The sequence below is a fragment of the Kwoniella mangroviensis genome (assembly GCF_000507465.2).
Source record: "Kwoniella mangroviensis CBS 8507 chromosome 1 map unlocalized Ctg01, whole genome shotgun sequence".
NCBI lineage: Eukaryota > Fungi > Basidiomycota > Tremellomycetes > Tremellales > Cryptococcaceae > Kwoniella > Kwoniella mangrovensis.
This window is the reverse complement of record NW_027062533.1, coordinates 20001-32704: the sequence shown is the minus strand read 5'-3', so window position 1 is coordinate 32704 and position 12704 is coordinate 20001. Positions and strand designations below refer to the sequence as shown.

The window sequence follows — 12704 nt, the reverse complement described above, 5'->3', positions numbered from 1 at the left end:
GTTCCGAAATGTTATTCCCTTATCTTTCGCGATGATATAATTTCAGGACTTGTATGAGCCATTCCAATCGATATGAGCATGTCAACACTCTTGAACTTGTCAATGATCAAGATACTCTGGGACCATCGAGTATGCCCATCAAAACTCCCGTGACTGCCGAAGAGTTATCAGCCGCTGCTCAAAGGCTGGGCTTCACCATTCCACCAGATCACGAAGAAGAGTATCTGGCGTTGTTGGCTAAGACTGATGCTCAGTGCGAACTCATTTTGGACACGCCTGGTGGGTCTTTGATCGGGCTCAAGAGGATATTAGGAGCTACTAGTGACACCATGCCATTGCTGCAGACCACAAGCCGATCCCCGATTTCGAAAACTTCCCTCGTACCGATGTGTACCTTCCCGAGAAGAAAGATAACCCGCTTCGAGCTTGGGCATGGAGATGTCACGCGGGTAGTACGGAGAAGGACTCCAGTAAACTTCTGAGTGGAAAGACTGTGGTGTTCAAAGATACCGTATGTATGGCTGGAGTACCTTTGCTTTTCGGCACAGACGCTTTTGAGGATTACACACGTGAGTGATCCCCGTTGCTACAATCATATGCAAGTGGGCTCATTAGGTGTTGCGTCAACACTATGTGATATCCAGCCGATGTAGATGCTACAGTAGTTTCACGGGTACTAGATTGTGGTGGTCATATCCTAGGTAAAGCCGCTTGCGAGGTGAGTTTTTCCGAATGATCAGATCATAGCCCTCTCACACTTGACCTTTGCCAGAACTTTTCTCATGGGGCTACTTCATCTTCATCACCCTTCGGACCCGTTGAAAACCCTTACGCCAAAGGCTTCACCACTGGAGGATCAAGTTCTGGATGTGGCGCTCTGGTCGGCAGCGGACAGGTGGATATGGCGATTGGCGGTGATCAAGGAGGCTCAATCAGGATAGTTAGTGGGTTCTAGGCAAGAAAATTGTCTGGGAAAGCTATTAGCGCTGAGTGGAAATCTCTGAGCCCGCTTCTTTCTGCGGTATCGTTGGTTTGAAACCCACCTTCGGTCTAGTACCATACACCGGTGTCCTCACTTCCGATGCAGGCATAGACCATGTCGGGCCTATGACTCCGACAGTACTGGACTGCGCAATATTGTTACAAGCTACTGCAGGTTACGACAATATCGATGATCGACAATTAGGAGCGCCCAAGTACGGTGATATACCAAGATATAGGGACCTACTGCTTGCGGCTAGAAAGTCGTCCATAGGCCCCAAAAAGATTGGTGTTCTGACCGAAGCATTGAATGGGAGACTCGTAGCTGGAAGCGTGAAGAGATTGATCCTGCGAGCGGCCCAGCAGTTTAGAGCATTGGGAATGACTGTAGATGAAGTATCAATACCGATGTATGTATAAGTCTCATCGCGTATCGCTTTGGGTCTATCAAGTGATTCTGATTGTTTTCTTACGCAGGTTCAATTTAACCCCAGCCCTTTCTCATATCATCAACAAGCTCGCTTCCGGCGGGACACGTCAAGGTCGACAAGTTGGTAGACGTGGACTCTACCTGAATGATTATTGGGAACATCTCTTACCGTGGGATCAGTACAAGTACGACAAAGCCAAATATTTCGTTACAGGTACCGCAATGTCATGGTAAGTAGTTCGAATCAATGGTTGACTCCACGCTGATCACTTCAATGCATCATAGCGAATATGCATGGCTCAAGTACCCGACGGCCTATGGTCGAGCGATGAACTTGACTAGACAGATGAGAGACGAATTTGACAAACTTTTCGAGCAATACGATGCGATCATCATGCCTACTTGTCCCCAACCTCCTAGAAGACACATCCCAGCTCATGCAGGTCCGCTAGGATGGGCTGATCATGCCCGTGAGTAGATCAAACTTTATAGTACATTGTGACACCCAGTACTGCTGATGCTGAGTTGTCAAAATTCTCTTCCAGCCGGTACTGCTTCGATCACTGCCGCTTTCAACCTCACAGGTCACCCTGCTCTGACGATACCGGTCGGTTTCGCATTTCCAATGCCAGAAGATATCCTATCAGAAGACGACAAGGGGATCAAGCTGCCCATCGGAATGATGATCGTTGGCAAATTGTTCGATGAGATGGGAGTTATGGTAGTTGCTGATGCTTTGGAAAGATCGGTAGACTGGAAGTCCATAGTTGATGCTGAATAAGCTATATGCATTCGATTCTATCGATAAGCCTAGCTGACCGATAGTGATAGTCAATTGAGTTGATTGGCACATCGAATGTATAGTTAATGAGCTTCGGGCAGTCATGAACGTGCTTTCTCAGGCAATGAAACACATATGCATTCTCATTTAGCCATATGACCTCAGAAAGGATCACATAGGAATGGAAATCTGAGCGCACTCCGGTACTTTTGTTTGCCCGAATGCGGTCTTGGAATCATACGGGAAAGCTTTTGTCCAGTGTTCGGCGATGTCCTGTCTGCGTGCCACCCAAGCATCTGGTTTGGATTGAACGTATTTTATGAACCTGTAAAAGATTATCAGCTACTTCTTCACTAGCATACAGTGTGTCTGGTACATTCAAGACCACAACTCACTCTTCAAGCCAAAAAGCACGATTGGGTCTACCGATGATGTGAGGGTGCAGAAGCACAGTCATCATCTTGGCTTCTCCAGCTTCCCCTTCCTCGTACAGGCAATCAAACGTATCTTTCTGTATACGCTGTCAGCTGAAAGTTGCGGAAACGATATGGTGAGACTACTGACCAGATGAAGGAAATAATTCTTGGGACTAGCGAAACCACTACCTTTCATCTTGAATCTCAGATCCGAACAATCATATGAGAATGGTATCATCAGAAGACCTTTGTTCTCCTCTTTGGTAGGACTGGGTATCCAATAAGGGACATCGTCGGCGCATGAGTCAGAAGAGTATAAAAGGGGTAAGCCTCTCTCCTTGTGGGTCAAAGAGTACAGTTTGGTCGACAAATTTGATCGACGTTCGACAAGCCACCCTGTTATTCCTATCAGCGGGGACCAAATTGATATTAACAATCAAGCACACCTTTAGGAAGTGTCTTGTCTCCGGTCAATTCCTGCAAGACGTCTATGCTCTTGCCTATAAGCTGGTCCTCCTCTTCTGGATCAACATAGAGATTATCTCTGTATCGATGTCCACCGCATGAAAGCTCAGCACCAGAATCGAGGATCGGCTTTACCCAATAAGGAGCTTTTTCAAGCGCTCGAGTAACTGTAAGTTGTGGAACGATCAATGACCAGACCAAACCGAGAACACATGAACTCGACTCACAAATATTCCATGTGACTGGCACTTGGTTTCTATAGAACAGTCGAGTCAGCGTTCAGGGACGAGTCATGGATATATTGACCACTCACTCATTGAATATGTCGAGAAGTCTAGCAATTCCTTCTCTAGCTCCATATTCATACATCATTTCGCTGGCCTCACTCCGCATAGCAGTAGGTGGTGCTCTAGGAGGAATTTCTAGATATTCCGAGCAGAATGTAGGATCTCCTTCCAGGATGTTTAGCTCCTGCAGTTCAATCGTGTACTTAGTAACATGCCTTTTTACGGCACACTCATCACTCACAGCTCCCATGTAGTACTGGACGACGAAACTGACGCAGATCTTGCCTCCACCAGGCCATTTTGGATCAGGCTGATCGAAGCCGTATCCCACGAATTCCCTCTCAAGCCAATCCTCAGTGTATCTATCGTTGGTCATGGTGATTTTGTTGATAGCCAATTGGTCAAAAGGAGGTTAGCAACTCTTTTGCATATACTAACAAAATAATAATCGACTGACCTGATGGTCTGCGCCATGCCTCTCTTTCCTTTCACGGACTCGGAAAGGATCCGATCCAGAGATAAGGATGATCGGGGTCTCGGCCAAATCCGATTGTCAAACCTACCCGGAATCTTCGGAAAGCTCAGGTACCGGAACTCATCCCCATGGTCTGCAAATGAGAGAGTGTTGTTTCCGAAGTACTGTAGGCGGGGTTCTTGTGATAAGGTATCCAAGACTGTGGTTGATGTCCTTCGCTATCGATTCGATATATATGATATCTTGAAGATACACCATCATACATTTTGACAAGTATCAATCACACAACATGACAGCCGATCACTATCTCCCTCCTCGTGATTATGTAGGTTATGGACTGGAAAGTCGGCCTGGTGTTTGGCCAGGTGGGAAAAAGATCGCCGTTTCATTCGTTCTCAACTATGAAGAGTGAGTAATGCAAATCGATATGAACCGAAACGAGTCTGACAGCTTGGCGCAGAGGAGCAGAAAGTACCCCTTGGAATGGTGACGATGGATCTTGCCCCATGCTACATGAGTTGCATTATGACCGAAAGGCCACTTCTGGTGGTAAGAGAGACGTTCTTGTTGAAGATATGGTGAGTGCTAAGTGCAAACCGAATGCTCAGCAGACTGATTGTAAGTAAATGTACCAGTTCGACTGGGGAATCCGTCAAGGTTTACCCCGTTTATTGAAACTTTTCCGTCAATACGGCTGGAAGTGGACAACCTGGACATGTGCCAGGGCATTCGAGGTGACCGGACCATATGCTAAGATGCTAGTGGATGATGGTCACGAGGTGAGTATCCAATGATGCAATGCATCAAGCTAAATCCCGCAGATAGCATGCCACGGAAACCGATGGCAAAATCACGGCAAAAACTTCGAGGAAGTGAAAGCCCACATCAACAAATCGTTTGACAGACTACAAGCTTCCACTGGGCTTTCAGATGTACCTACAGGATGGTTTGTGGGTACCAGTCACCAAAGTCAGAAATTAGCGAGAGCAGTTGTGGGTCAGCACATGGTGTCGTGAAACCCAAGCTGATCATGTCCCTCAGGTACATCGGGAGCGCAATGTACCTCTATTATACTGCTCAGATACTTACGCTGGCGACGAGCCATATTGGGCTCCTGACCCATATGCAGAAATCTATGGAGGAGAAGACAAAGGAATGTTGATGATTCCGTACTCTCTGTGTACGAATGACCATCTCTGTGAGTGTGACATTTTCATCCGCTAAGGTTATGCATATGTCTCACTAACGCCCGGACGTAGTCTTCGTGGCTGGCGGAGCTGGTGTATCCGCCCCAGACGATTGGTTCGAAATGCTTAAAGCTGAATTCGATGCGCTATATGCTGAAGGCGGAAGGGGCTCTGCCAAAATGATGTGAGTGCTAGCACTGCCACTTGTCAACGAGCTATTCGAAGCTAAGCCACAATGCTACCCTGTGTTAGGACCATTGCGATGCACAACAGATTCGTTTGTAAGCCTGGTCGGATAATGGCGTTGAAGCGATTCATGGCTTACATCGCTACAAAACCTGACGTCTGGGTAACAAGACTCTACCCTTAACGAGTTTCAACCCTCAACGAGTCCGTGCAACCTCACGGATCAACCTCACAGACCTTCTATGCAAAATGATATCTTTAAATCTTCATTGATCATCTGTATCGCTATTTTGTATTGAGAACATCCATTGAACTCGACTTTTCAATAGTACGAATGTCTACAAAACCAGATCAAACGTCTCCAGAACACATCCAGCGAGTTCTTGCTCTTTGGACCGCCCTCCCTTCCGACAAACAACCAAGCAGACACACTTTTGCCAAAGACAATGATATTCCCTTGACAACCTTCAATCATCATCTTGCAGGTCGTCTGACTCGCCCTCAAGCTCAAGAATATCGCCAGCTACTCACAACTATTGAAGAGGAGTGCATTATCCAATACCTCGATCGATCAGCATCCATTGGTCATCCTGTTTCGCCTGGAATCATCATAGAACTTGCAAACGAAATACGAGAGAAGAATCACTCTTGCACTCATCCCAGATGAGCTCCAGCCATGTTTACCACCTCCCATGGGCTATCCTTGGCTTGCCAAGTTTCGAAAGCGCCATCCCCAGGTCCATAGTGTCTTCTCTCGGAAGATACAGGCAACTCGCTTCACAGCAACTACAGTCAATGCTTTGACACCTTGGTTTTGCGAAATCAAGTCTCTATATGATGCCAATCATTACCTGCCGCAGAACATCTACAATATGGACGAGACAGGATATGCTATAGGAGAAACACAAAGCTCTCGAGTATTAGTTATTATAGAGCAAGGAGAGAAGATAGGTAGTAGAAGAGGTAATAAGAAGCCATCAAGCGCAATACCTGGTAGACAAGAATGGGTTACAACAATCGAATGTATCAATGCTGTAGGTTCAGCTCTTCCTCCTCTTGTGATATTCAAATCAGAAGGAAGTTTCAACACAGGGTGGCTCCCAGAGAACCTTCAGCTTCGAGGATGGAACTGGGCAGTCAGTAAATCAGGATGGTCAAACAACGAAATTGCATTCAAATGGTTAACCGAAGTATTCCATCCCAACACAATACCTGCCAATCCTGATCAACGAAGACTACTTATTGTTGATGGTCATGCTAGCCATGTGCAGGCTCGCTTCATTGCATTCTGCATGGCCAACGCCATTGATCTTATGATACTTCCGCCCCATTCCTCTCATGTCACTCAACCTTTAGATGTTGGTGTGTTTCGCTCTCTCAAGCAAGCTATGGCAAAAGAAGTCAATCGGTTTGCTCAATATGATTCTTCAAGGATACAACAATACACCTGGGTTAGACACTTGGCAGTTGCTCGATCAAAAGCTATGACAGAAGAGAATATTCGAAAAGGTTGGAGATACACCGGCCTTTTCCCATATATTCCACATACAGTCTTAGATGCGGCCCCTCAACAAGTCAATACTCCTCAGACACCTACTCGCACCCCCTTAGCCACATTGTCTATTGAGAAGAATTCTTTCCTCGCCAAACATGCCAACACTATGTCTCCAGAAGTCAAAGATCGCGTTGTTGATCTTTATTCGAAATTAGAAACTGTCAGCACTGAAAAGACAGCCTCTGACAAGGAGAATGTCGAGCTCAGGAAGGTATTGGCGGTCAAGAAAAGAAGGACAAATGGTGTATCAGTTCAGAACGTTGGTGGGCACTGCTTTACTACAGAACATGTCTATGAGATGGCCAAGGAAGTTGAAATGAAGAGGAAGAAGAAGAAAGGATCGACAGAAGAGGAGGAGCAGCAGGAGGGCGAAATCAGTGAGGAGGAAGACAAAGGTCATGGAAGTAATGGTGTCTGGACAACGGTAAATCGATTGGGATCGCCCCTTGATGATGAGTAATAGATATTGTATTGAGAATGCATGTTAAAATTGTTTTGGGAGACATATTGGCATGAGGCATGATATATGTCGACTCGTTGAGGGTTGAAACTCGTTAAGGGTAGAGTCTTGTTATGCACTAGAAGAGAGATTGCGAGTTTCTGGAGGGAGAAGTACCGATATAAAGAAGTCGGACCGACCTACAAGCTACATAGCGAGCATTTGGCGTCAGATATCCCAGTAAATATGATTTTATAGCTATGCTACTCATTCTCATATTGTCATTGTCTGCATTTTGCAGCACCAGTACTGTAGCTTCTTGAGCATCACATAAATGAAAGTCGGTCACGTGACCTTATCCGTGCAGACACTCGTTTTGTTCTTATCTCAGCCCAGACCAACACCTTGTCTTATGCGACCGCTCTATTACCTTGTTTCGTCTTTCTCATAGCATCACAATACGCGAAATGAGCCATAGTCCTTCCATTCCCGATGATTGGAGCCCTACACATCGCTTTACAGAGCCAGACGGACATAACGAGTTGGCTTCCAGCTCGAGTCTGCGAAGAACGAAGCCAACAAAGAGACAAAGATGTAGTCCGCCCCGTGATCAGCCTGTCAGGCATCGCTGTATCAACGCCTGCAATCGTTGTAAGCTGAAGAAGCTCAAATGCTATCGTCTTGACGAGTCGTTTGTGTGAGTGGCGCTATCTACCTGAGAAAAGCCAAATCTGACTGATCTCCCGGACAGAAATTGTGCAGCTTGCGTGAAGGCATCAGAAGTTTGTGTGTTCGAAGATATCGTCATGCGTCCCGGGTATACCAAGTGAGTCTCAAAAGTCAGAGGGGTATGAAGCCCATGCTGATAGGGTAGCCCAGATATATTGTAGCATTGGAAAATAGGTGTGCAAAGCTAGAGAAAGCGCTCTTCGAGATCATGCCAGACCATCCAGAAATAAAGGACCATTACATGTCTCAACGAACGGATACACCGATCAAGCCTTCAGGTCTTCCCTATGGGGAAAATGCGAAACCTCAGAAAACCCTACCTTTCACTACCACGCGTACAGCACTATCTGGCCTACTTCACAGGTGAGTAGATCACCGTCATGAGAAATGCTGACCGCCCAGCTGCCTGCCATTCAAGCGATCCTCACATGCGCATCCCACCGACTTGAGCTCTGTAATGCAACCGACATCCCCTTCAGATACACCCGCAAATCCCAACCCCAGTATTCCTCCAATTGATATTGCCAATCGGCTTATCCATACTGTCTACTTTCATCTCCAATGCCGTTATCCTTTTCTTGACTGGAATCAGATATACGAATGGCATGCTGATCGCGACAACTACCTCCATGCGAAGACTACGGACCCGTACGAGGAACAAGTCGGTGCTTTCTTCTTGTGGGGCATCTATGCCATAGGGATACAGCTCGAACCCGCCTCTGGTCTAGATTCTGCTCAATCATACTTTGAACAGGCTTGGAAATATTCGGACATCGTCACGACTCCCCATGATCTGATGACGGCTCGAGTCCTTCTGTTGACGACATTTTTTGCCTTTCGAGCTACGTCCGGGTTATCATTGTGGCTTCTTGGTGGTCTTGCAATGAGACTATGCGTCGAGATCGGGATCTACAAGCAGGACATCTTTATTCGCGATCCGTTGGAGGATCAGTGGAGAAAAAGGGTATTTTGGTCGGCGTACACATTTGACCGACTGATTTCACATGCATCTGGTCGACCAGTATCGATTCCGGACGAAGCCATCGACGTTGATATGCCCCTCGACATCAATTCTGCTGTAAGGGATCCGGAATCAATCAGGTCAGCTCGACATACTGTGTCCACAGATATGACATCTGCTATCATGTCAATCAAGATGTACCGCACTCGCTCCCGCATACATGCGGCCTTGCCAGCTTTGAGGAATCCCGCAACCACACGCGAGCTGACTGTAGGATTCCTTACGGAATTAGAGGAGTGGAGACGAAATATACCAACAACTCAAGGGGATCAAGCCATTCCTATGCAAGCTGAGGATCGATTGAGGTGGCGCTATTTCCTCTGCGTCCTATTGGTATTGCGACCATCCATCATCAAAGCCAATCCAAGTGATCCGACGTTGAGTCTATGCGCTACTGCCGCTGCAGAAGCTTGTGAGGTGAGTTTTGCTTCGGTGTGCACCTGTTGACCAGATCTTTCAACATCTCAGCTTGACAGGACTGTTCATAAAGGTCCAGCTACAACGCAAACGACGATCAGTGTATGTCATACTCTGCTATGTGGAACAACTCTGCTGTATTGGTCAGTCGGGTCATTCCAATATCCCCCCTTTCGAATATTCGACTGATTACAATACCCATTACAGTTTATACATCTCCCCAAGCGTCATCTCCAGAAAAACTTCTTCAAGGGCAATACGTGCATGCTCAGGCACTTTAGCGGTGTATAGTCAACTTTTCCACGAGGCCCGTCCGTTTGCTGAGGTGTTCGAACATATGGCCGACGAAATCCTGACCGAAGCCTCATCAAATACGCAATCGCTCACCAATGTCATAAACACAATAACGTCTATGTTTCAAGGAAATTTTGTACCTCTGGCAGCGTAAGCCGTTAACTTTTCTCCGATGATCTTCTCTAATGACCAAAGGCCCTAGCCTATTTGACTCGCTCAAAAGCCAAAGTCAGGAAGATCTGGCTCCTGGTCTCGAAATGCAAACTGATCATGAGGTAAGTCAAATGAATCTTTAGATGATGTGCAGTGCTCACCATTTTTCGTCCTCATTTATCATCTCTCAGAGGACTCACGTAAACAATGCGAACGAACAAGTCCAGCAACCAGAATTGACATTACTACAACAAGAATCAACTGGTCTGACACCATTTTTGAGCGAACCCTCTAGAGATCAGACCGATCAATTGACGACCAGTATCACGTCAGACGTTACCGATTCTGCGGTCGCAGCTGAAGATGGTCTTGATCTCAATTGGCTCAATCTGGATAACGCTCTCTGGGAATATATGACCTGATCCATGCGAGAGGCGAATGTATGAATTAATTGCAACATTGTGAGCAACCCAAGGCCATTGCTTTACAAGTTATCCTTCGTATCACAAGAGACTCGTGTGCTGCCCGCTACTGAACCTTCGATCCCGCAGAAGGTACAGCAGCTACTTCTATCCCTAGCCTTTCGGTTGATACTGTCGATTTCATAGACTCTGTTTCTTGAGATTCTTCCGTCCCGGTCGATGGTGTTGACCCATCATCAATCTGGACCGACTTGTCAGGTTCTGTTGGCTTATCCTTTGCGAACAGGACCTCCTAAAGCACTGTCAGATCGCGTTTCGCTGCCAACGTGTGAACATACCTCGATAAACAAGCTTAGGAGCAGAGAAGCTCCACTAAAGACCGTGAAAGCTAAGAATACCATCCGTAGCCCATCGTTATACGCATTCCGCACTTGGCGTCCGGCTTCGGAAGACAGGGAAGATAGATTCCCGAGTGCGGAGTCCAGAAGGTTCAGCTTTTCAGTTTCTGACAAGCTAGTAATTTGCGAGAATTGAGACGAAACTACAGCTTGATAAATCGCGCTAGCCGCTTTGTCGTGGGAACCCATGTTAGCCTTTTGTCGGTCTTATATGTTCGTATACTCACTCGCCAGGCCAAAGGCACCTCCCATCGTCCTGAAGAAATTCCGCGAAGCTGTCACCACAGCTCGGTCTTTTGGCTTTGTTGTGGCGAGTGCAGCGATCAACGCTACCGAAGTAACAGAGTCAGCCATATTCGTACAGATCTATTCCAACTCACTAGTCTGTAAGCTAAATCCAACGCCCACGGCGTTTATCTCAAGAAATGCTATGAGAACGCCCAAAGGGGTAGATGGTTTCCAGACAAGTTGAAGTCCCAGAGCCAAGGTCCAAAGAGCCGCACCGCTCGCCTGTGTGTCTGTTAGTTGATGGTGATAATTTTGACACATTTCAACTCACAATGATTCGCTTGTAATGATTGGTCTTCGATATATAGAACCCTGCTCCTACTCCCCACATAGCTTGAGGCAGTGTGTAGACAAGAACCAGGGCTCCGGAGACTAAAGGAGTGTAACCCTTGCAGTACTGGAAAAAGATGGGAACATAGAATAGATTCTTTTCTCCTCACCAGTCAGCTCTTGTAGGGTGTCTGATGCGATAACTCACTCACCCCAAAGTATATCATACCAATGAAAAATGACTGGAAACTGATTAGGCAAGGTGTCCTCAGACGAAACAGCCGTACTAAAATCTGATCAGCACCTCAAACATAACCAAGGGCCGTCAAGACTTACAGGGTAAGATGGGTAATTTAGCTACTCTGCCCTCTACAATCATGAAAATGATTCCGAATATGGCCCCAATGATCAACAGCACAATTACAGTGGGACTTGACCAAGCGAAAGTACCACCCCCTCCGGAGATAGGCACCAGAAGAAGCATGATGGACGCCGAAGACATCAAGACTCCCAAATAATCGACCTGCATCAATTTACGGGACATTGAGCCTGTGACCGGCTTGAGAGGGATGATAAGATGTATCATCGCCATCGTGACGATACCGAGTATCGTGATAACCCTGAAACCCATCTGAGCTTCGGTACTCTTGATGCTTATTACTTACCGAAAAAGCCACCTCCACTGATTCGCCCCGGCCAATCCTCCCCCAACAAATGGACCGATTGCATTTCCTAAGGATGTTGCTCCCGATATTAGACCTTGATATTTCCCCCTCTCGGCGAGAGGAACGATATCTGAGACCTGATAGATGATGAGCGGCGATTCGATGCACAATGATGACTCACGATGACCATTGCTATGTTATTTATCCCTCCTCCGCCTATACCGCTAATCGTTCGGAATGCGTACAGCTGGACAGGTGTCTTGGCGAATGAACACAAAAGATTTCCAGTGATAAGGAAGGAGAGAGCTACTTGTAGCATCATCTTTCTCCCAAAAATATCGGAAAGTCGGCCATAAACCAGCTGAAACGCGCAACTGAGGGAATGCTACCATATTAGCGTCCTGCTTGTCAACCGTAATGACATTAAACATACTTGGCCACAAGATAAGAGGTTCCCAACCAAGATATGCTCGCCGATCCGTTGATAGCCGTCCGATTGTGGGTGCCTCAGCTCCGGATAATCCGATTTCTCAGGTCGTAGGGCGGTTAAGGAGAAAAGAGAACTCTTTCCGGGCCCTTGCCGACGCTTCCAACTTCATTTACGCCGCCAAAGATCCACATCCTGGTTCCGAATCTTAACCGATTCCTTTCGGAGCAGGCGGCGCGAAAAATCGCAGCACTTTGAAACGGAGCTTCATCTCTTAGGATCGACTGACCCATGTCCAACTGCTGTTACCATGGAACCTTTCTCCACTTCCAGTCTTCAAGGTTCTCACTTGAATATTTGCTACTTCCACCAAGATTCCGCACTAGGGGCCGTTCCACTCCGACATCACTGCCTAGGC

The 12704-nt window shown here is 46.8% G+C and overlaps 5 protein-coding genes across 5 annotated transcripts, besides 11 other annotated features; 4 read left to right on the top strand and 1 right to left on the bottom strand.

The window, feature by feature from the left end:
• Positions 1 to 131: 131 nt before the first annotated feature.
• Positions 132 to 2192, top strand: I203_100006 (uncharacterized protein; the record flags this gene model as incomplete). The annotated part of the gene is made up of 8 exons (XM_019151472.1): positions 132 to 279; positions 345 to 569; positions 645 to 718; positions 773 to 940; positions 1006 to 1391; positions 1459 to 1641; positions 1697 to 1881; positions 1957 to 2192. 8 exons carry the CDS (start codon positions 132 to 134, stop codon positions 2190 to 2192), a joined length of 1605 nt encoding a protein of 534 aa, XP_018999204.1.
• Positions 2193 to 2363: 171 nt separating this feature from the next.
• I203_100005 (uncharacterized protein) lies at positions 2364 to 3736 on the bottom strand (the record flags this gene model as incomplete). The annotated part of the gene is made up of 7 exons (XM_065516556.1): positions 2364 to 2517; positions 2588 to 2703; positions 2757 to 3004; positions 3055 to 3240; positions 3301 to 3329; positions 3387 to 3544; positions 3602 to 3736. The coding sequence occupies 7 exons, from the start codon at positions 3734 to 3736 to the stop codon at positions 2364 to 2366; spliced, it is 1026 nt and encodes a 341-aa protein (XP_065373374.1).
• Positions 3737 to 4124: 388 nt separating this feature from the next.
• Positions 4125 to 5392, top strand: I203_100004 (uncharacterized protein; the record flags this gene model as incomplete). Its single annotated transcript, XM_065516555.1, has 7 exons — positions 4125 to 4243; positions 4296 to 4413; positions 4471 to 4614; positions 4657 to 4827; positions 4877 to 5033; positions 5095 to 5206; positions 5275 to 5392. 7 exons carry the CDS (start codon positions 4125 to 4127, stop codon positions 5390 to 5392), a joined length of 939 nt encoding a protein of 312 aa, XP_065373373.1.
• Positions 5393 to 7669: 2277 nt separating this feature from the next.
• Positions 7670 to 8380, top strand: I203_100003 (uncharacterized protein; the record flags this gene model as incomplete). The annotated part of the gene is made up of 4 exons (XM_065516554.1): positions 7670 to 7899; positions 7954 to 8028; positions 8082 to 8294; positions 8350 to 8380. 4 exons carry the CDS (start codon positions 7670 to 7672, stop codon positions 8378 to 8380), a joined length of 549 nt encoding a protein of 182 aa, XP_065373372.1.
• Positions 8381 to 8985: 605 nt separating this feature from the next.
• Positions 8986 to 10238, top strand: I203_100002 (uncharacterized protein; the record flags this gene model as incomplete). The annotated part of the gene is made up of 5 exons (XM_019151469.2): positions 8986 to 9369; positions 9421 to 9512; positions 9577 to 9813; positions 9866 to 9938; positions 10008 to 10238. 5 exons carry the CDS (start codon positions 8986 to 8988, stop codon positions 10236 to 10238), a joined length of 1017 nt encoding a protein of 338 aa, XP_018999201.2.
• Positions 10239 to 10344: 106 nt separating this feature from the next.
• Positions 10345 to 10530: a sequence feature (Protein overlapping with rRNA (I203_100001, KAK6906020.1) was converted to a misc_feature.).
• Positions 10531 to 10576: 46 nt separating this feature from the next.
• Positions 10577 to 10806: a sequence feature (Protein overlapping with rRNA (I203_100001, KAK6906020.1) was converted to a misc_feature.).
• Positions 10807 to 10863: 57 nt separating this feature from the next.
• Positions 10864 to 10965: a sequence feature (Protein overlapping with rRNA (I203_100001, KAK6906020.1) was converted to a misc_feature.).
• Positions 10966 to 11016: 51 nt separating this feature from the next.
• Positions 11017 to 11146: a sequence feature (Protein overlapping with rRNA (I203_100001, KAK6906020.1) was converted to a misc_feature.).
• A 49-nt stretch (positions 11147 to 11195) lies between these two features.
• Positions 11196 to 11351: a sequence feature (Protein overlapping with rRNA (I203_100001, KAK6906020.1) was converted to a misc_feature.).
• A 55-nt stretch (positions 11352 to 11406) lies between these two features.
• Positions 11407 to 11480: a sequence feature (Protein overlapping with rRNA (I203_100001, KAK6906020.1) was converted to a misc_feature.).
• A 50-nt stretch (positions 11481 to 11530) lies between these two features.
• Positions 11531 to 11814: a sequence feature (Protein overlapping with rRNA (I203_100001, KAK6906020.1) was converted to a misc_feature.).
• Positions 11815 to 11859: 45 nt separating this feature from the next.
• Positions 11860 to 11996: a sequence feature (Protein overlapping with rRNA (I203_100001, KAK6906020.1) was converted to a misc_feature.).
• Positions 11997 to 12040: 44 nt separating this feature from the next.
• Positions 12041 to 12233: a sequence feature (Protein overlapping with rRNA (I203_100001, KAK6906020.1) was converted to a misc_feature.).
• Positions 12234 to 12292: 59 nt separating this feature from the next.
• Positions 12293 to 12365: a sequence feature (Protein overlapping with rRNA (I203_100001, KAK6906020.1) was converted to a misc_feature.).
• Positions 12366 to 12575: 210 nt separating this feature from the next.
• Positions 12576 to 12579: a sequence feature (Protein overlapping with rRNA (I203_100001, KAK6906020.1) was converted to a misc_feature.).
• Between the last annotated feature and the right edge of the window lie 125 nt (positions 12580 to 12704).